This window comes from Pelobates fuscus, chromosome 8 (assembly GCF_036172605.1).
Source record: "Pelobates fuscus isolate aPelFus1 chromosome 8, aPelFus1.pri, whole genome shotgun sequence".
Classification (NCBI taxonomy): domain Eukaryota; kingdom Metazoa; phylum Chordata; class Amphibia; order Anura; family Pelobatidae; genus Pelobates; species Pelobates fuscus.
This window is the reverse complement of record NC_086324.1, coordinates 88937219-88962760: the sequence shown is the minus strand read 5'-3', so window position 1 is coordinate 88962760 and position 25542 is coordinate 88937219. Positions and strand designations below refer to the sequence as shown.

The 25542-nt window shown below is 37.5% G+C and overlaps 1 protein-coding gene across 3 annotated transcripts in view; it reads right to left on the bottom strand.

The window, feature by feature from the left end:
- Positions 1 to 8537: 8537 nt before the first annotated feature.
- Positions 8538 to 25542, bottom strand: part of COL3A1 (collagen type III alpha 1 chain) — a 59868-nt gene continuing 42863 nt past the window's right edge. For 2 of the 3 annotated variants that reach the window (XM_063430130.1, XM_063430131.1), the window contains exons 30-51: positions 23702 to 23800; positions 23378 to 23485; positions 23229 to 23282; positions 22740 to 22793; positions 22281 to 22334; positions 20178 to 20231; positions 19438 to 19545; positions 19268 to 19321; positions 17644 to 17697; positions 17134 to 17295; positions 16919 to 17026; positions 14971 to 15078; positions 13553 to 13606; positions 13364 to 13471; positions 13138 to 13191; positions 12915 to 13022; positions 11776 to 11829; positions 11170 to 11277; positions 10764 to 11049; positions 10358 to 10545; positions 9768 to 10010; positions 8538 to 9415 (exon numbers count right to left, since the gene is read on the bottom strand). In XM_063430130.1, coding sequence (XP_063286200.1) covers positions 9269 to 9415; positions 9768 to 10010; positions 10358 to 10545; positions 10764 to 11049; positions 11170 to 11277; positions 11776 to 11829; positions 12915 to 13022; positions 13138 to 13191; positions 13364 to 13471; positions 13553 to 13606; positions 14971 to 15078; positions 16919 to 17026; positions 17134 to 17295; positions 17644 to 17697; positions 19268 to 19321; positions 19438 to 19545; positions 20178 to 20231; positions 22281 to 22334; positions 22740 to 22793; positions 23229 to 23282; positions 23378 to 23485; positions 23702 to 23800 — 2367 coding nt within the window. In that variant the 3' untranslated portion in view covers positions 8538 to 9268. The remainder of the gene's footprint in view (positions 9416 to 9767; positions 10011 to 10357; positions 10546 to 10763; positions 11050 to 11169; positions 11278 to 11775; positions 11830 to 12914; positions 13023 to 13137; positions 13192 to 13363; positions 13472 to 13552; positions 13607 to 14970; positions 15079 to 16918; positions 17027 to 17133; positions 17296 to 17643; positions 17698 to 19267; positions 19322 to 19437; positions 19546 to 20177; positions 20232 to 22280; positions 22335 to 22739; positions 22794 to 23228; positions 23283 to 23377; positions 23486 to 23701; positions 23801 to 25542) is intronic. The other variant, XM_063430132.1, reaches the window with a different exon arrangement.

Genomic DNA, 25542 nt, shown 5'->3' with positions numbered 1-25542 from the left:
TTTTCTAAGGAGATCTTAAAAAGTAAGGAAATGTATTGCAATAGGTAATTATACAATTCAGACTTCCTACAGTGGATTTAATTATGAGTGTAAAAGAAATATGAATACTGTAACGGATCACCTGGCACCCCAACTGGGCACCTCCGCCAACAGATGCTTCCTAGCTGATGCTGAGGACCGTAAGCACCACACCGGACACCACAAGCACCGCAGACTCCACAACCGCCGTAGCTTAGCTGGGATCTCGCCGTCTTCCTCCCACCTTGGACCAATCTCTGATATCCAGGACCGTGTGGGAAAAACCTCTCCTCCAGGAGAGTATAGCTATAAGCTCTTATAAGAGCTAGTGATATAGCAGTATAGCAGTTCCCCTCCAATCACGAGACCAAGCTACGTGTTGAGGGTTAAGCAGGACTCAATTTTAATGGTGCCACAGCTGGCCTTATATTCAAGTCCCAATGCAAGGGAACACCCAACTGGACCTGATGGGGCACAGAGTTACAAAGTTGACAAACCAATAAAAACAGTGTTACAATGCCTGACACTCCCACACACAGCACACACTCCCTCCCCTCTGCATGGGAGATAATTGAGTCAAGTCCTGTATGTAACTCAATTATCTCCAGGCAGAAAACCACATATTTTTTATAAAGTATGAAAAGTACCCTTAAAACACAACATATCCCCATAACTGCCATGGATAGCCCTGATCTGGGTGAACAACATATCCAAAAATCACCCAGATCAGAGCAGGGGTTCAGGAGATTCCTGGAAGTCTCTTTTTGACCGACCGCACACATGGTTTCATGCCCAAAACAGTTCCAGAGAATTAGGCTGTGCGGCGGTCTCTTTCAAATAGTCAAAATACCGTTCGAATTACCAAACGTAGCCGTTCATAAATGTAGTCAGTATATGTCCCTGGTTAATGGGTTTCTGCCCACCGAGCGCCGTTCGACTCCCGTTCGAATAGCCTAAGTTCCATGGAAGGTAACTGTTCAGTGGTATTCGTGCCATCACGCGTGTCCGATTTGGGTTCCATTAACTCGACGACAAAACACTGCTGAACACAAGATGGTCACCGATGGCCTGTGAAAAATCCTTTGGGATTGCTGTTCTCACCCATCCTAGGGTGAATTCAAATGTATCCCTTAATAATACCACTGCAATGATTACATGATAAACAGGGATATGTTTCCATGTACTGGTTTTCGATAAAATCCTTTTTGTTTGGGAGTATGGTTCAGATAAATCAGCTCTTACAACCATGCCTCTTATGGTGGGGCCTCTCTTTAGGGCAAACAAAGGGGGATCTCTAAAGAGGTGTCCTTTTTGTTTCTCAAATTGTAACAAATGCTAATAGTTCCTACTTACAAATGGTAACCTGTTGGTTTTGGTCTTAGGTTTGTAGGTAAGCAGATTGTCCAATGGCAGAGACCTCACTCGTTGTCGTGCACTTTGTAGTGTGCATTTATCGTAGCCTTTTTGTTTAAATATGTGGGTCATTTCTGTCAGGTGGGTGTCAATGACTGCTTCATCGTAGACAATCCTTCTGACTTTTACCATTTGACTGTAGGGGACAGACTGAATTTGTTTCAAAGGATGAAAGCTCCTGGAGTCAAATAGACTATTAGAGTCTGTCGGTTTAGTCAAAAGATCAGTCGTAAGATGATTATCAGCCTTTCCAACTGTTATATCAAGGAAGTCCAGACCAACAGCACTGATGTTGGACAAATATTTGATATCCAATTCCAAATGGGTGACCCTCCAGATCATAAACCACTCATCTATAAACCTGTAAAAGGGGGGCCGAATTAAACAAATGTAGAGTTACTATTTAAAATCCTGTTTTCAAACTCGATCATAAAGATATTGGCATACCATGGTGCCATATTTGCCCCCATCGCATTTCCTTTGATCTAATCATAAAAAAATTGGGAGATACCTAAAGTAATTCTTCTTGAGAATGATCTTAAGCAGAGTTGTCACAAATGAGCGAAGCCTTGTATCCAGGATCCTATTAGACAATCTTTTTTTGATTACAGATATACCTTCCCTATGGGATTGTCTAGGGTGACTAGAAAATCAGATTGGGTAATAGACAGATCTTTAATTTAAATTAGAAAATCCTTAGTATCCTGGATGTAGGCTTTGCTAGTGGTCACCAGAGGATGAAGAACTTGATCTACAAAGATTGCTAGAGGTTGGAAAATGGAGTTAGTACCTGCGACAATGGGATGTCAAGGGGGTAGGGTTCTTATGTATCTTTGGCAATGTGTAAAATACTGGTATAACTGTAATGTATTATTCAAGAAAGAATACTGGGACTTTGTAATAATCAAGTCGCTTTTTGCTTGGTTCAAGACAGTGCTTATAATTTTTTTTGGCAATGTGTAGTGTGGGGTCGTTCTTCAAAATCCTATACTTGTTTCTATCCACGAGTTGTCTCATGACTTCCTCATGGTAGTCACTCCTGTTTTGAATCACTATCAAGCCATCTTTGTCAGCTGGCATGATAATGACTTCAGTGTTGTTTGACAACTCTCTAAGAGCCCATTTCTCTTTGACAGAGATGTTATGTTTGATGGGTTGCAGATTCTAGGGGAGTCTCTCTACTTGTGTGCTCTCTGTGTTCATAAATGTCTGTTCAGAGTTATTATGTACAATATGGATAAATGTACTCCTATGTTTGCAGACATCAACTTTTACCTGGTATCCTGTGGCAAGCTGTGTACCCACTAATTTGGGACACTCCTGGTTTACTGGTGCCAGGGGTGATTGCCCTGTAAAAAAACAAAACACATAAATTAATTAAACAAAATATTTTTTCCAAGTCAACCTGTCAATAAAAAAAGTTCAGTTCTGTGTGCAGGTACAAAGTTTAGTCCTTTACTTAAGGCAGATAATTGTGCATTAGTCAAAGGTATATTGGATAAGTACAATACCCCTTGTCCCTTGGATGTTATTTGGCAGTCTCGTTGAGGGTCTGTAGTTAGTGTCTGGGTATAGGCATGACCCCTGTAGCCCCTTCAGTAGTGGTAGCATTGTCTAAAAAAGGACATGGTAATCTGTCTTGCATAGAGCCATCTTAACCTGAGGTAGCGGAAAGAGTCTCCCTTGAGTTGGATATTTCTCTTTTGGACGTGAATGTTTTTTTCATGAATAGACTCTGTTGTACTGGTACTCTAGGGTATCTCTCTGAAACTTCTGTAGCTTAATTGTTTCCAATTCTTTGCTGAGTATGGCCACTCCACTAGAAATCTCCTGTGTCAATTTCTGTACATTTTCTGATTCCATCAGGGCTGTGAAATTATTAACTATTAAGATCGAGTCTTTCAGTACAAGACTGTCATACGCAATACAAAATCTGACACCCCAGTCACACGGCACTTTAGAGATAAAAGGCATATTGCCTTACAACGTACCAGGTACTTAAACAGGTCCCTCCACTTACACGTGCGGGCAATAGGGAGAAGGTTTTACTTAAAAAAATGTCTTGTTGGATGTACTGTTTAGATACAGTGTCACCTCATATTCTCAATGAGTAGCTTGAGTGGCACTGGTTTCTGTAGGTACTCTAACTTGTACCCCCTGGATGGAAAGTCTGTATAGGTTGTGCATTTTTATGAGGTATTCATATTTCCTTTATACTCATTATTGAATTCACTGTATGTAATCTGAATTGTCATAAATGTCCTTACTTTTCAAGGACTCCTTAGAAAATTGTCTTGAGGCTAGGGACTTAGCCTGGATTAAGTTGCTGGAGTTTCTATATATATATATATAAATACCAGTATACATACACAATGTATACACACTAAATATAGAGGGCTATATCCATTGGTTTCACTGGTCCCTTTTCCTGACATCTTAGGTGCTCTGTTTGGCACTGAATTTACATCTATATTTCAGTTTATTTTATTTTAATTTTAAACTGACAGCTTTTTTGTCAATTTCATTTTTTTCTATCATTTTTCCCATCACACTTAGAGGGGGACCTCCACTCTCATCCTCTAAGCCTGTCCCTGTCATCTCTTCTGAGTATATGTATTATTATTCATTATGTTTTATATAGCTTATATGCAGCTTAGATTGCCTATTATAATCCTCCATTGTATTCAGACTCTATTGCTCGAATTCTTTAGTGCCTTATACATATTTGTACATTTTAGATAAATGCATTTACTATGTTTTGGCTATTTGGGGCCACTATAGTTCTCCTCTGATGTCTCAGCATAACAATGAACTGATGTACCTTTCTATCTTAGTAACAGGGGCAGCCACACCGTTGGCTTCCACAGTAGTTAGGCTCCTTAAAAGACGTTAAACTGGACATTTTGGATATAGTAAATATATAAATCGTTGTGATCTGAATTTTGCTATGTTAGTTTTTCTTTATAGTGCATATCTGTCCTTTAAATGGTTTAAGTTATTAACAAGGATTTCTTAGTATGTTTGGTGCCTTTAGTGAGATATAAATCAAAGAGAACTGAAGAGTCCTTGATTTATAGTTTCTAAATGGTGAATATGTATTTATTTGTTCTGAAAATATTCTTATAAGTGTCAACTCTTCTCTAGCTAATTTCTGTAATTTTGCTCAGAAATATCCATTTCAGAAAAGACTACCAAATTTAGATTGGCAGAAAAAACTAAAGTGAAGCGGAACACTATTCTGGTGGAAAAAGAGGTGGCAAAAATTGCATAATGGCCTTTTTTGTGTATGAAACTCATGGGAAAAAGAAAGTACACCCTCTAAATTATATGGTTTTACATATCAGGACCTAATAGCAATCATCTGTTCCTTAGAAGATCTTAAAAGTAGGCAAATAGGAACAACAATACATGACTTATTACACAGTGTCATGATTAATTGAACAAAAATAAAGCCAAAATTGAGAAGCCATATGTGAAAAACTAAATACACATGATTGTTAGCTTGTAGAACCACCTTTAACAGCAATAACTTAAAGTAATCGTTTTCAGTATTGTTATCAGTCTCTCACATCGTTGTGGAGGAATTTTGGCACACTCTTCTTTACAATGTAGGCTGGTGATATAGCTCAGTGGGCTAATACATCAGCAGAATCTGTTCTAACCCTTGGGTTGCAGGTTCAAAGTTTGTGATCACTTTGAATGTCTCCCAGAAGGCTGACTTGCAAAGTGCAAATTTGTGGCAAGGAAGTGAATAGGGAATAAGTGAAGGGTCATCTCACTAGTGCCAGTATGAAGCAACATCTGCAAAGACACCACAAGTCTGTATTGCTAAGTAAAGAAGCAGAACAAGAATGTACTAGAGTCGGGAGCAGGTCCACTAGAGCCAGGAGCAGGTGTTGTTTCTGATTCTGCACAGTTGCCACAACCTACCACCTGTGGTACCTCTTCCTACTGCTACCTTTAGGCAGAGCAAGGGGATGGTGAGAAGGATACCAGCAGTCTACAGAGATAGGATGGACAGGAACAGTTGCACCCATCATCATCCGTTGTATTAAAAATGAAATACAGAAAATAAATAGGATACAAAGTTAATCTTGCCTAGCTTCTACTGCCAGTGCCACTTACACATATTTTCACAAGTGAATCCTGACAAAACGGAGTGTGGCAGGTCTTTTTCTTAAAGCTTTGTACAATAAAAGGGAATTAAAAAATGTGGTGGTTAAGGTGTTGATGGTTATCCCCTTGTAGGATGTCCAAAAAAAGATGTCATTCATTCTGCTGCTTCCATTTTTTTCCAAATGCCTTTTGTTGTGTATGTGTGGGAAAGCTTTGTTCTTCTCAGGTTGGAAGGGGTGAGTGGTAGTAAATAGCCCATTGACTCTTGCCCTTTCATTTCTGGGTAAATCCTATAATTTGAATTTAAAATGATCCCTGCTCCTCATTTTTCATTGACATCAACTAGCAAATGCAGAATATTACAAGCATTCTAAACATCTCACTTCCATTTTTTTGTAAACCCAGATATATAAAAATAATCACTTTTGTCAACTCAAAATTGACCTAAAATGGCTGATATTGTTTAGTTATCATGCCAGGAAATATTGTAGCTGTGTTAACATGTCAGAACAGTAACAGCCCCCTTTGTTACTGCTTTTCTGGCCTTTCTGATTTTTTTTGGAAACTAATAGCTGGCTAAACAAAATTCTGTCGACCCAAGATTTAAATATTTTTTTCCAAAAGTGCTTATAAAGAACCAAAGGTTTCACTTGTTGTAGTAGGCATGTATTTTCATTAAATCCATATTAGTGGAATTATTCAGCTTAACATTGTGGCCCCCCATTTCATATGATGTTTTATTAGCTTTTCAAATTATTAAATATTTTTTGATAAACTTTTCAAATATGTGTTATTCAAAATAATTAAATATCAGAAAATATATTACATATAAAAATGTTAAAATATCTTATCCAAAAATATTAAATTGGGCCCAAGTTTCATAAACACCAGCTTATGGATTTCCAATCTTTGATTACAACATTGTATCTACAGAGTTAAAAAAAAGTAAACAGACAAAATCTCCTAATCTTTATGATATTCTCCCACACGCATTCCATACATACCATTTCCTCCCTTGCCTACATCTTCAGATTTAGCTACCATAAAATGTTGCTGATAACCTCTTTACTAATCTCATTAATCCCATAACCAACTTCATTCATTGGGTCATAGGGATTCAGCTATGTTTTAAATGTAACCACTTCAAAATAAATGTATACCATTATTTTTGGATGTGTTCTCACACATTTATTCTATATGGCTAGAAATAACTTCATCTGGAAGGAGTAGTTGGATGATCCCTGAAAAAGGTTGTTGTTTGCCACCTTAATGGCACTAAAGCAGTAAAGTTTAGAGCTCAAACTCAAGTTAATTTATTTCCACTCACGCCACTAGTGTGCTTTTTATTATTTGAAAACAATATTGTACTATATTTGTACTTTCTTTCTCATTTATCTTGCATATACCTACGCCAAATTAGTTTGAGGGGTGCTTTGCTTTGTATTGAGCACTGCATTTACACTTTATGGTTTAGGTTGGGACATAAACATAGAGTTAAACTATATATATATATATATATACTATATATATACTTGATATAAGCCATATTTATTTTGTAGTCTAATTTAAAACAATTACTATATTATCTCATATTGAGAAATATTGAAATGAAATATTGAATTTTGATATTTTTTTTGTCAAACCGCTCTGTTCTTGAAAAAAAATTATATTTTGTAGTGAATTAAAAACAAAATTTTACATTTTCACCTAACGATTGCAGTTTGGTTTCCATTCATTATTTGTAAATTAAACCCTAGTTTTGAAGAAAAAGAAAACATATATGCTCAAATCTGTATTCCTAGCACTATACTTCCCTATGAGCCCCCATTTCCCTCACTCTCTCCCTCTTTATCGTGCCTCCCCACCCAGCAGTGTAAGGGTTGCTGCACCATTCTCCTTCGGTGCTGGGTCCATACTCCACCCCCTCTGACGTCAAGTGCATAAGCCCCCCTTAAGATGCAATGTTTTCCTGTGCAGGTTTAACTGACTCTGGATGTGCACATGCAGAGTGTGAGGATGTCCAGTGTCAGGTGACCAAAAGTCGCCTTACAAGCAGGAAGTGCCTCTAGTGGCTGTCTGACTGACAGCCACTAGAGGCAATCTTATTCCTGCAATGTAATTATTGCAGTTTCTCAGAAACTGCAATAACTAACATTGTAGAGTTAAGGGGACATGGTCATTGCACCCAGAACACTTCATTGAGCTGTAGTGATCTGGGTGCCTATAGTGTCCCTTGAAGAAAGGGGATTAGACTTTCTAGCTAAAATGGAAACAGTTTAAATGATCATTTCATGTTCTGCTTCAACGTGAACCTCTATTTGATTTTATTAGATTTGATAAACTTATCTTTTTTTTTATTGTTTACCATATGTACCTCTTTTAACTATTGCTATGTTTTCTAGACTATAAATCTGTTGTAGAATAAATATCTCAATATATTTCAAGCAAGACCAAAAAGCTTGTGAACAATGACTTTCTAAAAATAGTGTCAAGGAGAGAAAACAGATAATGACTCACATTTCTAATTTTCAGAATTTGGTACATCTTGTAATGGGGTGTGTTGGACATTTCTAGGACTATTTGAGTATGTAAAAGGTTTTCCTACTTATGTATCTTTGATCTGTAATGTGAGATATATAATAAAATTTGGTATAGACATGCATGTTTCTATAATAATGTTAAATTTTATAACCCAACTTGATCCTGATTTAATTGACCTCAGAAAGATAACATATTTAGAACTGCTGAGACGTAAACCAAGTCAGGACCCTTAGATTTGACTATCAATAGAAAGCTAGAAGAATTTACCTGCATTTATTGTTATGTTTTTTGTGATTCAAAAAAATAAAATGAATTACAGAGACGTATACTGTCTCAAATGGTACCTTTATTATTGTGCCAAGCAGTCTTATGGTTTACAGTGATATTCAGAAGAGAAACCCTTCCTCCCCAAGAACACAATAGTCAATAATATTGGACAGAAGACAAACCAAGTTTTGTGAAAGTTTTTATTTTGTTTTGTTTGTACAATCAATACCTCTTTGGTTTGTAGTTTTACAACGGAAACATGTTAGCGTTTAGCACCATGATGTTTTTTTCTCTACCCTTCCCTAATTTTAGTGGTCTTGGCCAGCAATGACAGGAAAGTACAGAAGCACCAAGCAAGATTTGATTTACGTTTGGACCAACTCTTAAGTTTACATCATAAAAATATAGCATTTGTGTCTCAAACATTTACACAGAAACCTGACAGTATTACTGTGTTGATTCACTGCAATGCCTAGCATGCAGCCAGTTTTCTGACCTATCAAACTCTCCCCCATTTCTTTCCACGATGAGGTAGCTGAAACAGGGAAGTTCTCTCGACTTAATGTGAACTTCATCTTGGTTAGAAAGGCGTTCGAGTTTGATATGTGGAATGATCAGTGCTTTGTGAATTGGCAAAACATCACACAGTGTTGTTATTAACAAATTGTATAGCACCATTTAGATGTCTTCAAAATATGAATTTTGTAAAAAAAATATAGCAAAAGCATTTAGTTTGTGTTATTACAAATCTTGCAGCCCTTTCCACCTTGTTTTCCCTTTGTTTCATCATTGGATGGAAATAAATAACTGGAGTACAGTTTATACCTCTAGTAGGTGACAAGATTAAAACAATAGGGGCACAGATGAAGTGCAGATCATTTGCTGGGATTTTAGAAAGTGTGTTTCTCTTTATTTACAAGAAGCATACAGGGCCAACGTCAACTCCAAATTCTTGATCTGGTCCACCAATATCCAGTGGTGCAATATCTAAAATTGGCAACCTCATTGTCTTCTTTGTTCTGTATTCAAACACTGTTTTGCTCCATTCGCCTGTGTGTTTCTGTAAAGGAAAAAGAAAAACAAACAGAAACATAATAAATTATGATTTCAAATGCAAGGAGAGACCTTACAAGCATCTCGATGGCAATCTGTTCCCTAACAGGACAGTACAAGTGACAATATATAATATCTATTAAGACAACAGATTTTACTTATAGCATTGAAATGAGTCACTACTACCTCATAACACATTCTACTGTTAGTATCCTTATTAAACCATATGCCCCTGTAACCATGAGGCTTCTATGAGTGGATGTCATTACATAATGCCACTAAAATGGGATTGTTTCACAGTGCAACATGGTGTATATAAATTGCATGTAAGTAAATTGTAACTGAGGATATATACTTACAGTGCAGCCATCCTCTATAACAGTGTATGTGAATTTGCTATTTCCTTCCGCCTTCAGCTCACTCTCAGTCGAGCTCATGAATTTCAAAGCCTTCTTTACATTTCCATTATGGCTGTCCATGTAGGCAATGCTGTTCTTGCAGTGGTATGTGATGTTTTGAGATGCTCTACTAGATAGGATTCGTAGAAATGCCATCTGAACTTCTGTGACATCTTCTGGAAGATCTGGATCTCCGTAGCCAAACTAAAAGACATATTAAACAATTGGATGATAGTATCTAATAATGGTATACGTGTAGGGATTAGAAATCTTGATAAATTCAGAGACCAATTTCCGTTTACATACTGCCATTGCATACTTTCCTTAATGTTAAGGGTGTTCTGGCACAACATCCCACAGTTTTGTAATGTTGGGAATGCATCTGATTTACCTTAATATTTGACTAGATAAATAATAAGGATGTATACAAAGCTATGTTGTATAAAATATATTCACATCGCATTTTCTGACATCTATTAGGAATAATTCAAATATATTGCACGGGTGAAGAGCTACCATTCTTATTATTGTTATAATTTTAAATAACTTACCTGGAAGCCACCATTCATAGACTCTCCAAACCAGACATGTTTCTTATCACTTTTAGAGTTTGTGAACCAGTTCTTGCGTGGGACATTGCTTGGGTTTGCATTTACACAGGTCTCACCAGTTTCCATGTTGCAGAAAACCTTAATTGCATCGATTTTGCATCCTTGGTTGGGGTCAATCCAATACTCTCCTAACAAACAAGCATATACAATAGTAAAGATTATCATATAGTAATACTACAGCAATATTTCACTGTGCTTTGTTTGTGAAGTCTAATGTTATTTTTTGCTGCGTTGGAATTTCAATGAAATTCAGTCAATTTGAGTACTATATAAAGTTTTTATATTAATGCCATATTCACAAGTGACAGAACTGCTTTAACAACATTCACATTGTTCATTTACTTACCACTCTTAAACTCTGGGTGACATAATTTGAGATCACGGCAGTTACGAGCTGGATTCTTCTTTGAACCATCGGGACTAATAATGTTTTCTATTTGGCCATTGATTGATTTTAACGAAGACATTATTTCAGAAGTCATTGCAGCGCCATCAAATGGTTGGTCACCATAATAAGGAGAGGGCCCCTTCTCGAATCCGATCCCTTGTTGAGCAGCACTCTCACATCCGCAAGAGCCAGGTGGACCAGGAGAGCCGGGTTGTCCCGGGGGACCAGGCTGACCAGATGATCCCTAGAAACACAAGCAATAACAGATTAGTTACCTCTTTGTGTGGCATTTGTAAAAGCAAAAATAGACAAAAATAATGAAAATGCAGAACAACATTAAAAAAACAGCAAAACAGATATTTACCTCTGGACCAACTTCTCCTCTGCTACCACGGGCACCTGGTGGGCCAATAGGTCCTGGATAGCCGCTAGTACCATCTTTGCCTGGAGAACCGGGAGATCCGGGGGGACCCTAAAATATTTGTATAAAATTAATAGAACTTTTTCATGTGGTCAGAAGTTATTGCGACATGCATTCTTATTTATGCATATTTCAGTTTTGGATCTTATCATCTTATACATCTAAAAATTAGCGTATAGTGTAATTGAAATTATAAGCTAGCATATCCAAGTTTTTCCTAAATCTTCTTTAAGTTTTAGAAATTGTGGAGAACAACCCAGATGGAGCTGCATGTAAAACATAAAGTATTTCTAAACTTTAAAATTCTGTCATTGGTGTTCTAAAATTCACTGTGAATAACCTGATAAGCATCAGATTCAATACATATTAATCTCATTGAATAAGTGTATGGTTCAGGCACTACCCTCACCAGTGATTTTACTCATATTTGCTCATATTACACATATTTTCTTTGTAATATGTTTTGTGGCTCTGTACATGTTCTGTTGTTAACATAATTGCATTTATATAGTGAAAAGCAAGATACATTAAAATAAATACTGCACTTACCCTGGGACCCAATGGACCTTGACCTCCAGGAGTACCTTGTTCTCCAGATGATCCCTAGTATGAAAGATGGAATACAATATCAAGTTATAAATGTTCTTTCAATTTTAAACCATCAAGGCAAATATGGTGGTGCATATGCACTGTGATGTCTGGGCATATGCAGCCAGGGAAGATGCCTATACCATCCAGCTAGCATAATATATTGCCTTAGAAACATTTATTTGATGACATAAAATATAAATAGGAAATAGAGAAATATTTTGTTGATTAAGGTTTACTCATAAAGAACTTAGGCAAGATATAGCTATCACAAGATGAACCATATACATATTATATAAAATGAAACATGTGAAAACAATGGTATCTAATATTCTACATTAAACAAGACAAGTGGAAAAGCGTGAATTATATTGTTGTCATTATCCCCATATGTTACATTGTCCTGGCAAAATTAGCATTTTAAAGTATTGGGAAATGGAGAAGAAGAAACTGGTAAATTGGCTATTAGGCTTAACTGTGCACACTAATTAATATCTTATTTCTTATTTAAACTATAGAATAAAATGAAGCAAAACTGAATATTACGTCATAGTGATCCTAAGAAACTATTCAAATGATTTTGACAATTTTGGCATACTTTACATTTACCGTGCCAATGGGGATTTTTTGAAAAAAATCTTTTTGGAGTGTGCAGTATTATAATTGTGTTTTGTATTTTAACAATTGCCCTCAAGATATATCAAAATTATGTATTCAGCTACATTAATTAACAACACATGAGTTAAAAAGAAACACTCCAAGCACCATATACACTACAGTCCTCTGTAAATAGACAAGGGGTGGGGATGTAGGGGGCAATAAAGTCTGTAGGAAGACTTGCCTTTTATGATATGTCCTATAAGCTATGCATTGTGAAAAGCCACATGAACATTAACAATGGCTCAGTTAAATATAAGGATTCTTGACAAATGGTTGTTAAATCTGTTGCACAATTAGCCAATATAGACTAAACTGTGTGGTAATAAATTTTTACAGAACTCATCTATAACTTTTTATATTGAGAATTAGTATTTCTTCAGATTTCCATGCAAATTGTCCTTCAACATCTAAGTAATATGCAAACAGCTGTAAATACTTACAGGAGGACCTGGAAGACCAGGATTGCCAGGCATACCACGATGACCTTTAATTCCATTGGTACCACGTTCGCCAGCTTCACCCTTGTCACCACGGGCCCCTTGTGGCCCCTATTATTATCAACAAATTATGTTAATATTTGCAAAGAAAGCCACATACTACAATGTATTATATTGTTATCAGACAAGTGTATATTTTATTCACAAATAATCAATAACTACTTACACTAGGGCCACGAACACCAGCAGGACCGGCAGGACCAGCAGGACCAGAAGGCCCCTACACAAAAGATAAGAATATGTCTATGTAGAATATATATAAACTATAAGACTATAGATTTAATGTCAAAATCAATAGTCTGAACAAAACTGCTAGCAACAAGGTTTTCTTTGATGATAAGGTACATCTGAACAATTGTTATTTATACTGTTTGCCAGTGGCTAATACTTACAGTTTCTCCTCTATCGCCTGATTTGCCAGCAGCACCAGCAGGACCTGGAGCACCAGGGTGCCCTGGAGCACCAGGAGCACCAGGGGAACCATTTTCCCCACGATCACCCTATTAAAAGAATATGATTATTTATATATGAAATTGTTGAGTAGACAAATAAAATGTAACACGATAGACTCAAATACTCACTTTAGTACCAGGAGACCCATCACGTCCAGGAGTACCATCAGCACCAGGATTGCCCTAAAAATGTAAAAGAATAAATCATAAAACCCACATATAAATATTCTGCACATGTAATACTGCATAAGCACCTGCCGACAACAAAGTAATAACCAACACAAAATATGTTTTCATGATGCTTTGACATTTTGGGTATCAGCAATGATACCAGCAAGAGTTGAGAACAAGGCTCAGTACCTTGCCAGTAGTAAACATCCCTGACTCCAGCTGTAGAACTGAGTTAATGGGGTCCTCTTCAACCTATCGTTCCTGTAAGTTTTCTGGTAATTGTCCTATTTATAGCTAAATCCCCCCTCTTATAATATTGTACTGTTGGCACTATATAAAAGGCAATAATAATAATAATAATAATAATAATAATAATAATAATAATAATAGGGACTTGATGTAAGAATTGCAAATTGAGTTGTTGACCGCTTCTCAATGCAACTCAAGCTCAAACACCCAATGCCTAAAATCAGGACACTAAACCATTGCACATCTAATTTTTGTCACATTAACTATATATGACAAAAATTATATCTGTGCTTCTGCATTAAAGGGACACTATAGTCACCTGAACAACTTTAGCTTAATGAAGCAGTTTTGGTGTATAGAACATGCCCCTGCAGCCTCACTGCTCAATCATCTGCCATTTAGGAGTTAAATCCCTTTGTTTATGAACCCTAGTCACACCTCCCTGCATGTGACTTGCACTGCCTTCCATAAACACTTCCTGTAAAGAGAGCCCTATTTAGGCTTTCTTTATTGCAAGTTCTGTTTAATTAAGATTTTCTTATCCCCTGCTATGTTAATAGCTTGCCAGACCCTGCAATAGCCTCCTGTATGTGATCAAAGTTCAATTTAGAGATTGAGATACAATTATTTAAGGTAAATTACATCTGTTTGAAAGTGAAACCAGGGTTTTTTTTCATGCAGGCTCAGTCAATCATAGCCAGGGGAGGTGTGGCTAGGGCTGCATAAACAGAAACAAAGTGATTTAACTCCTAAATGACAGTGAACTGAGCAGTGAAATTGCAGGGGAATGATCTATACACTAAAACTGCTTTATTTAGCTAAAGTAATTTAGGTGACTATAGTGTTCCTTTAATATATTTTCACTATTAAAATAAAAAGGGATACCATATATGTTTTAACACCTTTTATCACATCAACATTTAAAGTGTTTTGAATAAATTTTATGCTTATACATTTTAACAAGAAGCACTCAGTCTCAATAATTACCTACTAATCTCACAAAAACCTGCAGAACATCTGACTATCAGGTTTTTCTATGCTACAAAAACAATGGTTTCTGTGAAAACCAAATTAAAGTTCAAGGAACATTCAAGATTCTGTAGAGTAAACAGAAATAATTTACTTACATCTCTTCCAGCTTCTCCTGGTGAACCATTAAGGCCAGCAGGACCAGGCGAACCAGCAGAGCCACGTTCACCAGGAGATCCATTAGAACCTGGTCTTCCATCATCACCCTGTTTGAGACACAAGATAAATTAATTCAAGGTGACTTAATGACCAATACACATCAAGTATATTGCACCACAACAGACATTGTCATAGATCACTGGTTTTAAGGTACTCAGTAGTGCAAGGGTGTTTCGGGATTTCCCTCCTGTGTTCATTATTTCTAGATTGCAAGCTCGTGTGAGCAGGGTCCTCATCAACCAATTGTTCCAGTAACGTTTTGTAATTGTTTCATTTATTGTTAAATTTCCCCCTTTATAATATTGTACAGCTCTGCGGAATAAACAGGGGCTATATAAATGCTAATAATAATAATAATTAAATATACTGAAAATTCCTAGACTATTAGTTTGTGTACCACATGTAAAGATTATCTTGGAATCTTACTAAATAATCTTCACAAAGAAACTATGAGGAAACTAGTAATGTGATTTGTTAACAATCAAATTCTAATATTTTTAAAAATTCAAATACCAGATTCAGGGTTTACTTCACACACCCAGATTCAAGCAATACTGAATCTCTTCATTTCTCATCTCCCTGCAACTTTCAGGTACTGGTTGAAGTTTGGAAGCTACTACACATCATTGATTTTACCTTTGCCACCATATTATTATTTGTTACTATAACCATGCTACCATTTATACATGTGTTTTGCCAATAATTTTCTGTGCATGCAGTTTTTCGTTGATATTCCACCAATATTCCTTGTACACAGTTATAAATATTTGGAGTGATAGCATTTGGCTGGTAAACATTTTAATTGTATACATCAAGTGTTTGCTCTGCTGACCCCCTCTATCCATCCTTTGCCCCTCCTAGCTGTAAATACCTTCATATAACTCTCTTATCTCCATCTCTGTTCCTCAGGCCTCACTTTATACACCCAGATCTAAGGAATACTGCATCTTCTCATTTTCTCTAAACACTTCCCACATGACCCTGATCCTGCCCACCCAGGTTTCTACTACATTTATAGTATGCTCCTACAGCTGTTTGAGATCATACTCAATTTCCTCCTCGTTCCCTATACATTTTACCAGTAGCTGCAACTCTCCTTAAGTCATCACTTCCAAATTTCCCCTGCTACCTCTTGTCTCTAATCCCCATTATATCCTTTAAGTTCACGAGCTATCTAACTAAGCACTTTGTATAAAAGAGCTTCAATTGCTAGATCTCAGCTCACAGACAGGGCCCTTTTTGACTTTTATATTGGTCCAGAGCTAATCCTGGTGCAGACCACCCAGGTGGTAAATAGGCAGAGCATAGGTTCTGCCACTTGTTAGGACCACCCCCACCAATCATGAGGGTGTGTGGCCTAATGAGATGGGTGGGACCTACCAAAGTGGGCAGAGCCTAGTGCTGCACACCCCGCCTATCTACAGATCACCTGGACGGTCTGCACCCAAACAGGATCGGCTTTGCATTGGTCAGGGTAAATTGTATGTTCTTCCCTAATCGTACAGCGCTGCTGAATATGTAGGTACTTTATAAATGACAGTGATAAATAAATAAAATGTCAGGTCTAACAATACTACACAGGACCTAAAAGTTACTTGCCACTGCAAAACTGGAAATTTGCCCATGGCAAATTAACATGGGGAGAATTTCTATTGACCAGGGCTAAATCTTCTCCTTCCAATTGCTTTTATCAAAACATATTTAAAAAGATATTGTGGATCCCAAATAGTTCATAAGGTATTTAAAAGGAAACCTATCTGTAATCAATGGGTATAATGTAATTATGTGACATTCATTTCTGGTTTTGTTTAAGCAGTTTCTTGAAAAATCAAAACAGGCACTCAATATATAAAGATAAATTCAAATGAGAGAGTCAGAATGCCATACCTTAGGACCAGGAAGGCCAGGAGCACCGGATCTTCCTTGTAAGCCAGGCAATCCTAATATACCACGTGTTCCAGATGGACCAGGGATACCTGAAGGACCTTGTGAACCCTAATTAAGAGTAATGAAAATAAGTTATAGGTTGTACTATAATAAAAACGGGCAAAATAAGGCAATCATAAGTACCGTAATTCAAATTGATTTAAAGAGTCACTAACCGGTTCTCCACGGGTACCAGGGGCTCCTCTTTCTCCAGGTGGACCTGCATCACCTTTTGGACCTGATGAACCTGCGCTGCCTGGAGCACCAGCATTGCCAGCTGGGCCTGGGGGACCATCTTTCCCTGGTCCACCAGGAGGACCTGGGGGACCTGAATTGCCCTATTAATAGAATAATTTAGAAAATGTAGAAGCTATGATTATAACCAACATACTCAAATGATTGATGACCTAATATAAAGAATGTATGTTTGATAGTGTTAAAACAATGTCAAGAAATACAAAATTATTATTTAGACTACCTGTGCAGAAATAGTAAAGAATAGGTTATTATTAAAATTATGATTTCACTACATAAAGGTCATTACATATAATCTCTGAATAATGAACTGTGTAAATAGTATTATAAAATATGTTGAAAAATGTGTCTGATAATTAAATGATAATGTATATTAATGTTACAGAGTGTATAATAATATGTTGTCATTTTGTCAACTGATTTATACTTACGTTAGTTCCAGCAGGGCCAGGAAGACCACGTGCACCAGGGAATCCTGCAGCACCCTATGAAAACAATATTGCGTTTAATGGAATACAATTTGCCAATAAATATATGTAATGAATCAACAAAGGCCCTTCTTAAAGAATAGTAATAATGGATTTGGATTACATAAATTGTTTTCCTCAACCTTTTTGAATAAAAATTAAATGGAAGTGTGTTGTAGAATCAGACCCTTTAACAGTGAAGTTATGGAAGGTTCCATTTAGAGAAGTCGTGGCTGAAGATATTTTGAAGTTGGATATAATTATGACATGCAGGCTTATGAAAATAATAATTTAAACAAAGACATAACTTCATGGATTAATCCATCTGCCTTTTGAAATCATAAAATGTTCATTACCCCTTCATCCCACACTGAAGGAAATGGACAATATTGTTACATGCGAAGGAGTTCTAACTTCTCAAGGACTGCATGACAGTCTATGCCATCAAGCAGTGCAGGGCTTTAATGATCATTGAAGACATAGACCATTGTACATTAACAGTACCAGAAGGGTTAAATACTTGCTCATAACAAATAGACTTGGGTGCTATTGGATACCAGAAGGTCCCCTCTGTCAGCTGGAGCCATAGTTAGTGGCCCCATACTGACAGATGGGAGCTGCACATGGCCCTTTAACCTTTAAATAAAAATTCCTTCAAATACTGTGGCTGAGTGTGCCACAAGCCAACGGTAAAAAAACAGGTTCTCCAGGTATTTTTTGATACCCGAGTTATCCGAGTGTCCGCAGTTAGTACAATTAGGGGCCCCAGACTGACAGATGAGTTATGTGCAATGCTCTAAGTGAGAGCTGCACATGGCCATTTTAATTCTATTTGATTTTGAGTGTGCACACCATATCATGGAGATCTGAAAATACCATGGTGAGCTCTCCCTACATGCCCCTCTCCTCAGTGATCAGTGCTGGTCTTTGTCAGCTGCCCATCACGGGTCAAACTTATTGGAGCTGCAGTACTGTGTGAGCTGGGAAATCCCTCTGAGGTTGGATCAGTGGATGGAGTTAGGGGGTGTGAGTAGGACATGAAATAGGGGCAGGATTAGGGGTAGGATTAGGAGTAAATTATGGGTAGAATTATTGCTAGTATTACGCTAGGATTATGGGTAGGATTATCTGATTGATTGTGGGTAGGATTAAAAGATGGATTATAGGTAAGACTATGGGGAGGATGCGTAGTTGGTTTAAGGGTTAGGTAAGGGGTTGGATTGAAGACAAGATTAGGGGAAAAAGTATTCATGTATAGAATCATTGTAATTGAGAACAGTAGCAGAATACTAATATAGGGTGTTTTCAGCAGTGGTCGCATCTCAAAATAACTTTGTCCTTAAAAGGTGGTTAACCCATGTATGCTCTCGAAAACATCTGCAATGATCTGATTATGTCTTTTTAACCATATATTGTTTTCTTGTGTAATATGATGTTTAGAATACAGATTTTCAACATTTTATAACAAAGAGTTTGTATACAAGTTATTTTCAATAAGAGTTGGTTGTGTGGGGTATTGGTGTTTGTTGTACACAAATAGATGTGGTAGTGAAAAGAGGGAGAAAGGTTGTTAAAAACAAAAACTCACAGGTGAGCCTGGTGAGCCACGATCTCCTTTGCCACCTTGAGGACCAGGGTTACCCTAAAAAACATATAAATCATTATTCATATTACCATTGGACATATGCCTATATTTCTGTCAGTTACAGCAAATATAATCTTTAAGTATTTTTTAAAAAGGGAAAATTAGATACTTACAGCAGGACCAGGACCACCTGGAGAACCACCAAGACCTTGAGGACCAGGCTCTCCCCTTTCACCTGGACCACCTTTTTCTCCTTTGACTCCAGGTTCACCATTTTGACCCTGCATAGACCATACACATTTAGTACATAGTCTTGAGTACATGTAACACAATTACATGTAGAAAAATATAATACATACACTAGTAAAATGACAAACTATGAACAGATAAAAGACACAGTGTTATCACTATCAGATTAGGCAGCAGCATTATTTACAGTTTTCTTATGTATAAAACTGCTGCTAAATACAGAATTAAATATACTAGAAACTCCTGGCAGATATTATGAGATATGCCCAAACATTCTTTTCAAATCAGTAGAAATGGTAGGATTATCAGACACACATCAGCTATATCATAGTCTGCACAGAGGTCACTGCAGGAAGTTGCAAGCCATGGGGATTTACACTAATTATAGTAACTTTAAGTGTGAGTATTTTTCTTTTACTTACTTGCACATTTATGATACATTATCTATAAAATGCATTTAAAATGGGGAACACATTCAGTCTGGACTGTCAATTTAATAACACATATAAGAGAAGAATGATGGTATGAAGCATATCATAACATAGTGATAGAAAAGTCATTTCTACAAATGATTAATTAAGATATTCTAATATTTACACACCCTTATTCAGTTTATAAAGAGTTAATAAATCTATATGAACTAAGCGATGTTTAATCTACTTACAGGTGCCCCAGGGAAGCCAGCAGGACCAGGAGGACCACCTTCTCCACGTTCACCCTATAATAAATCATTGTTGCAATCAAAACAAATTATGTATATCTATTTTATTATTTCTTCATGAATGATTTTTGAATGTGCATTAAATGGTTTATGGCAATGTATCTTATTGCTTTAGAATATATAAATATAAATGTAGTGGTAAATATTGTGGTGTAAATTTATATTTATAAGTAATATTTAGATGCTGCCATAACATAAAGAAGTTAAAGAGTTACTCCACCCACCATGACCATTGCAGGGACTTGAAGAGGCAGGGACGCCATCAGGGGGTGACAACCGTGATGGTTGTCATGGGCCCGGCGGTCCTGGGGGGGGCCCCACAATTACTCTCTGCACCTATATATAGCGATGATCGCTATATTTAGGTGCAGCCACGGGCCCCCACGGCTCCCTATACTTGCAGAGGGGGCCCAGTGGACTGTAGCTGTACTTTACAGCATTTCCTGCTCTCTAACTCCCGCGAGATGTGCGGCGCGCACACCACATCTCGCGGGAGTTAGAGAGCAGGAAATGCTGTAAAGTACAGCTACAGTCTGCTGGGCCCCCTCTGCAAGTATAGGGAGCCAGGGGGGGGGGGGGGGAGGTGGACCCACAATGGCACCTGACCGGACCACCAGGGATCAAATAATCTTCCCCCCTCCCTGAACCAAGTAAGAAACAGGGAGGGGGGAATAACTTTACATTTACATGCATACACTACTAAACACACACACACACACACTGCATCCACTGCACTAACACACACTGCATCCACTACACTGACACACACACTGCATACACTACACTGACACACACTGCATCCACTGCACTAACACACACTGCATCCACTACACTGACACACACACTGCATCCATTACACTGAAACACACTGCATCCACTACACTAACACACACACTGCATCAACTACACTGACACACACTGCATCCACTGCACTAACACACACTGCATCCACTACACTGACACACTCACTGCATCCACTAAACTGACACATACACTGCATCCACTACACTGACACACACTGCATTCATTACACTAACACACACTGCATTTATAGCGGGGGGGGGGGGGTGCCCAGACCTTGTGCTTTGTCAGGGGTCCCAAAATTTCTGGTAGCGGCCCTGTGAAGAGGTAATGGTGGTAGAAATCTGTATGCACAGCGCTTCTCCTTGAAATATTGGCAACTGATGTATTAAGCTGTCCCCTCGTTCCCTCCTTCACCAAGTTGAGCCCTCTCCACTGCACTATCACTTAATAACACTTGTTTTTTTATGTCTATTTCCCTACCTCCCTCCCAATCTTCCTCTGCACTCTCTCCCCCTCACAGGTTCATATTGTTCACATTGTGCCAGTGAAGTTATAGGCAATCCAAAAGGAGTGGAGTAATACTTTAACATTGAGGTTGTTTGATGAATATACATTTTAATCCATGACCATGCATTAAACAAATATTCACCGAACATTAGTGAAAATATAAACCACATTCTTTCTGGGATGAAAAACCGTGAATAAAAGGGAAATGAAAAATTAAATTAAAAACTCCCCACTCATAAAAACAAGCTGATGATGAAACTATATTTTTATAACAGTCAGTGCATAGATTAGACTTATGAAAAAAAGAATGCCCTGCTATACTAAACTCAAAAACAATCACTGAATCATAAAATAATTAGTCAGGTGAATTATGATTTCTAAATGAAACGTATTTTAATGTAATTTAATGTAATTTATGTAATTTTCCAGATAAGGTAACACATTTAAGAAGACTATGTAAAGCAGAGATTTGTAGGATGAACAGCAATATCCTAATTTATTTGGACAGTTGTGCATTAGAAAATGCTTTTAATATTAGTTTAATATGATGAGTAGTAAGAACATAAAAAAAGAAAGAACGCCACATCAAGTGCTCACTCAAATCAAACTGACATTTATTAGGCACCAAATCAAACAGGGAAAAAAAAGGTCAAGCAGAACCTCCTTACGTGTTTCGGACCTCTGGGTTTTTAAACATAGGAATGAGTATGATGAGTATATGATAAAGCTACTTACGGGACCACCACGTGTACCAGTGGGACCTGGAGGTCCAGCGGGACCACTTTCACCCTGTAAAATACAGTACAATAAGTACAAACAAAAACACTAAACCCTAAATGGTACAGGTATACCAACAAGCTAACATATCTACTGTTTGAGTCATATGGTTGAGAATCAGAATGTGAAAAGGCAGCGTTTTACAGTGCTCAACCTGATGGGACTGACTATCACTACTGCATTAAGATGTAGTTCTGGTGACTATAGCGTCCCTTTAACAGATATATAAATACCACATATTTACTGGTCATGTTTCCAATTTAACATTTAATAATCTGCACATTAGCACATTAGACCCTGTTTAAAATAACGATTCAGATTGATCCATATGTGTGGGAAGAACATTAACATTATCATCATTTTATTGATAATGAGTGTTCTTAAAATAAAATCTTACAAATAACGAAACCCACATACCTTATCACCAGATGGACCAGCTGGACCAGGTGGACCTATGGGACCTGCAGAACCCTGAAATAAAAAGTTGTTTCAGATATATTTATAATTTCAAACAAAAACAATCAAATATATAATTGCCACTAAAAACAACAATTGGGAGAGCAAAGTTCAGTCTATAAAACAAACAATATATGTTGGACTTTTCTTCCCCTGTTTTCATGTTTCCCATTTTATTGAATATTTTCAAGTTATATACATAAACAATCAACAAAATGCATTACTTGCAGTAGTATGACATGTGCAGTGTTAATCCATACAATACAATGTGTGAGCTTATAAAACAAGTGCGTATAAGTACTTTTAAACCCCCACGTTCTAAATAATACATTTTTAAATAATCCTTGGTATTTGTTTTGCTTTCTTGCAGTATTGAAATAGCCATAGCTTCATACAAAAACCCAGTCTATGTCATGCTTATCTAGCACATGTTGGTTTATGAATACATACTCTGCTGCCATCTTTACCAGGAGATCCATCACCCCCTTTGCCACCAGGTTCTCCCTGAATGAAAGAGACAGAAAACAAAACAATCAATGTTTAATGATTCTGCTATTAATATTCATAGCAAGTATTAAAGAACGTCAATAAATGCATACCCTTTCACCCTTGGGACCGGGACTTCCAAATGCTCCTCTTTCTCCAGGCATTCCTTGAAGACCAGATGGACCCATTCCACCAGGGGGGCCAGGAGGTCCAGCAGGGCCCTAAATGGATTTGCAATAATAATTGCAGACATGAACAGGCTCCTTAAACATATTGTAAACAGCTATAATATGGTTCAATCCAGATTATCAAGTTATTTAAATAAGCTAATGATACCAGTCAAATATATTTACCTTTTCCTAAGTTTATCATTCATTTTAATTAGATTGAAAAACATTAAACATTTTAATAAACAGCATATGGGAAGGGTTGTTTACCTTGCCACCATCTGGACCTGGGGGACCAGAAGAACCTCTAGCACCTGGAGTTCCTGGTGGACCTTGTCCTCCTCTCTCACCAGGGGCACCATTCTCACCCTACAAAAGAAAATAAACAAAAACACAAAACAAATAAATATATTTTAATAGACTGCACCTGTATAGACTGCACCTGTATTCAAATGTCTCTGAATACAGGATTGCCTTTCAGTAGCTGTACTTAATATAGTAAATGTCTCAAAAATCAAATATCCTGGATATACCAGTGTAGTCATTAGATTTACAGGATCATAGTTGAAGTGTAACAGAAGTTACAAACAGTGACCAAAATTAAATCACCTTCATATTGTGTTGACCTGATTGATGATGTATATGTGCATTTGCGTCTGTTTTTTTTTCAGGTTTTTAAGCATTTTATATAATATTTATTTTAGTTGATATTTATAGATTTAACTTTGTGTTCAATATGTTAAGCTATATTTACAGAAAGGCAGGAGCCTGGAGTTGTTGAAGGGCTTAGTTTCTGCTATTTAAAGTTCTTACCTCCTCTAGCCAGTAACCGTATTGTGATCGGCACAGTAGGTCTCCTACCGACCAATCCCAATTTTCAGAACACTTTTCTGTACTAATTCCTTAGGAATTTGTTTTACATGCCTACAGGTAAGTCAGTTTCGGCACACCTCAACTGACTAACGTACAGGGTGCAGCAGAACCGATTAAGCAGTTTTGAGGGGTTATAAAAATTAACTGAGGTATATAGGGAAAAACTGGTTTTATTTTCGAATTCAAAAGTAAATACCATTTTCTTTTCATTAAGTTTTGAAAATAAGGTCCTCAAGAAGGCGACCATTAGCAGCAATACACTGAGACAATATCTGAAGTTTTGTACAGCTCTCTCATATCGCAGGGTATGGCGTTAACTTCTTCAATAATCTGCTACCTTAGCTCTTGTAGGGTGTGAGGACGACGTTTTAACACTTTTTCCTTAAGATATCCCCAAAGAAAAAAAATCGCAAATGCTCAAATCTGGTGACTGCGCCGGCCACCCCACATCACCGCCCAGAGAGACCAGACGTCCAGGAAACATTTCTTTCAAAAGATTGAGTGAATTTCAGGCTGTGTGGGCTGTAGCCCCATCCTGTTGGAACCAGAACTCCGCCAATTCCTCTTCTTCAACAATCTCATCTATTCTGGGCTGCGGTAAATTTTCCAACATGGTTATGGTCACGCCTTCTGCCTCAAAAAATTACGGGCCTATCACTACGAATTGTGATACAGCACACCACAGCATTAGTTTAGGGGAATGTAGCGGTCTTTCATGAATCGTTCAGGGTTTTTTTTAGCACAGTTGCGGAAATTTTGCTTATTCTCAGCTCAACTTAGATGGAAATGTGCCTTGTCGCTACTGAAGAAAGCTGCTGTGGGAGGGATCTGTGCAAGCATTTGCTCACACAGATTTCTGCGGTTGGCGTAATCTGCTACACTAAATTCCTGAGCCAACATCATCTTGTAGGGATGAAACTGCAAATCTAAATGAAGAATCCTTCTCAGACTGCTGTCTGACATTCCCAAAGCAACAGCATGCTTTCGAGCAGAAAGTCCTGGCGACTGCTCAATTGCTGCTCTCACCAGCTGCACATTTTCCGGTGTTCTTATGGACCTGCGTCGGCCATGTGTACCTCTTCTAAGCATGGTACCAGTTTCCTCCAACCGCCTAACCCATGAACGAATTGTGTTCACATTAGGAACAGCGCTGTTGCACGGAATGTTGAACCGTTGCCGAAAAGCATCGTGATCGCAGACTGGTTGTTTTCTAAATACACCCACACGGCAAAGCCTCG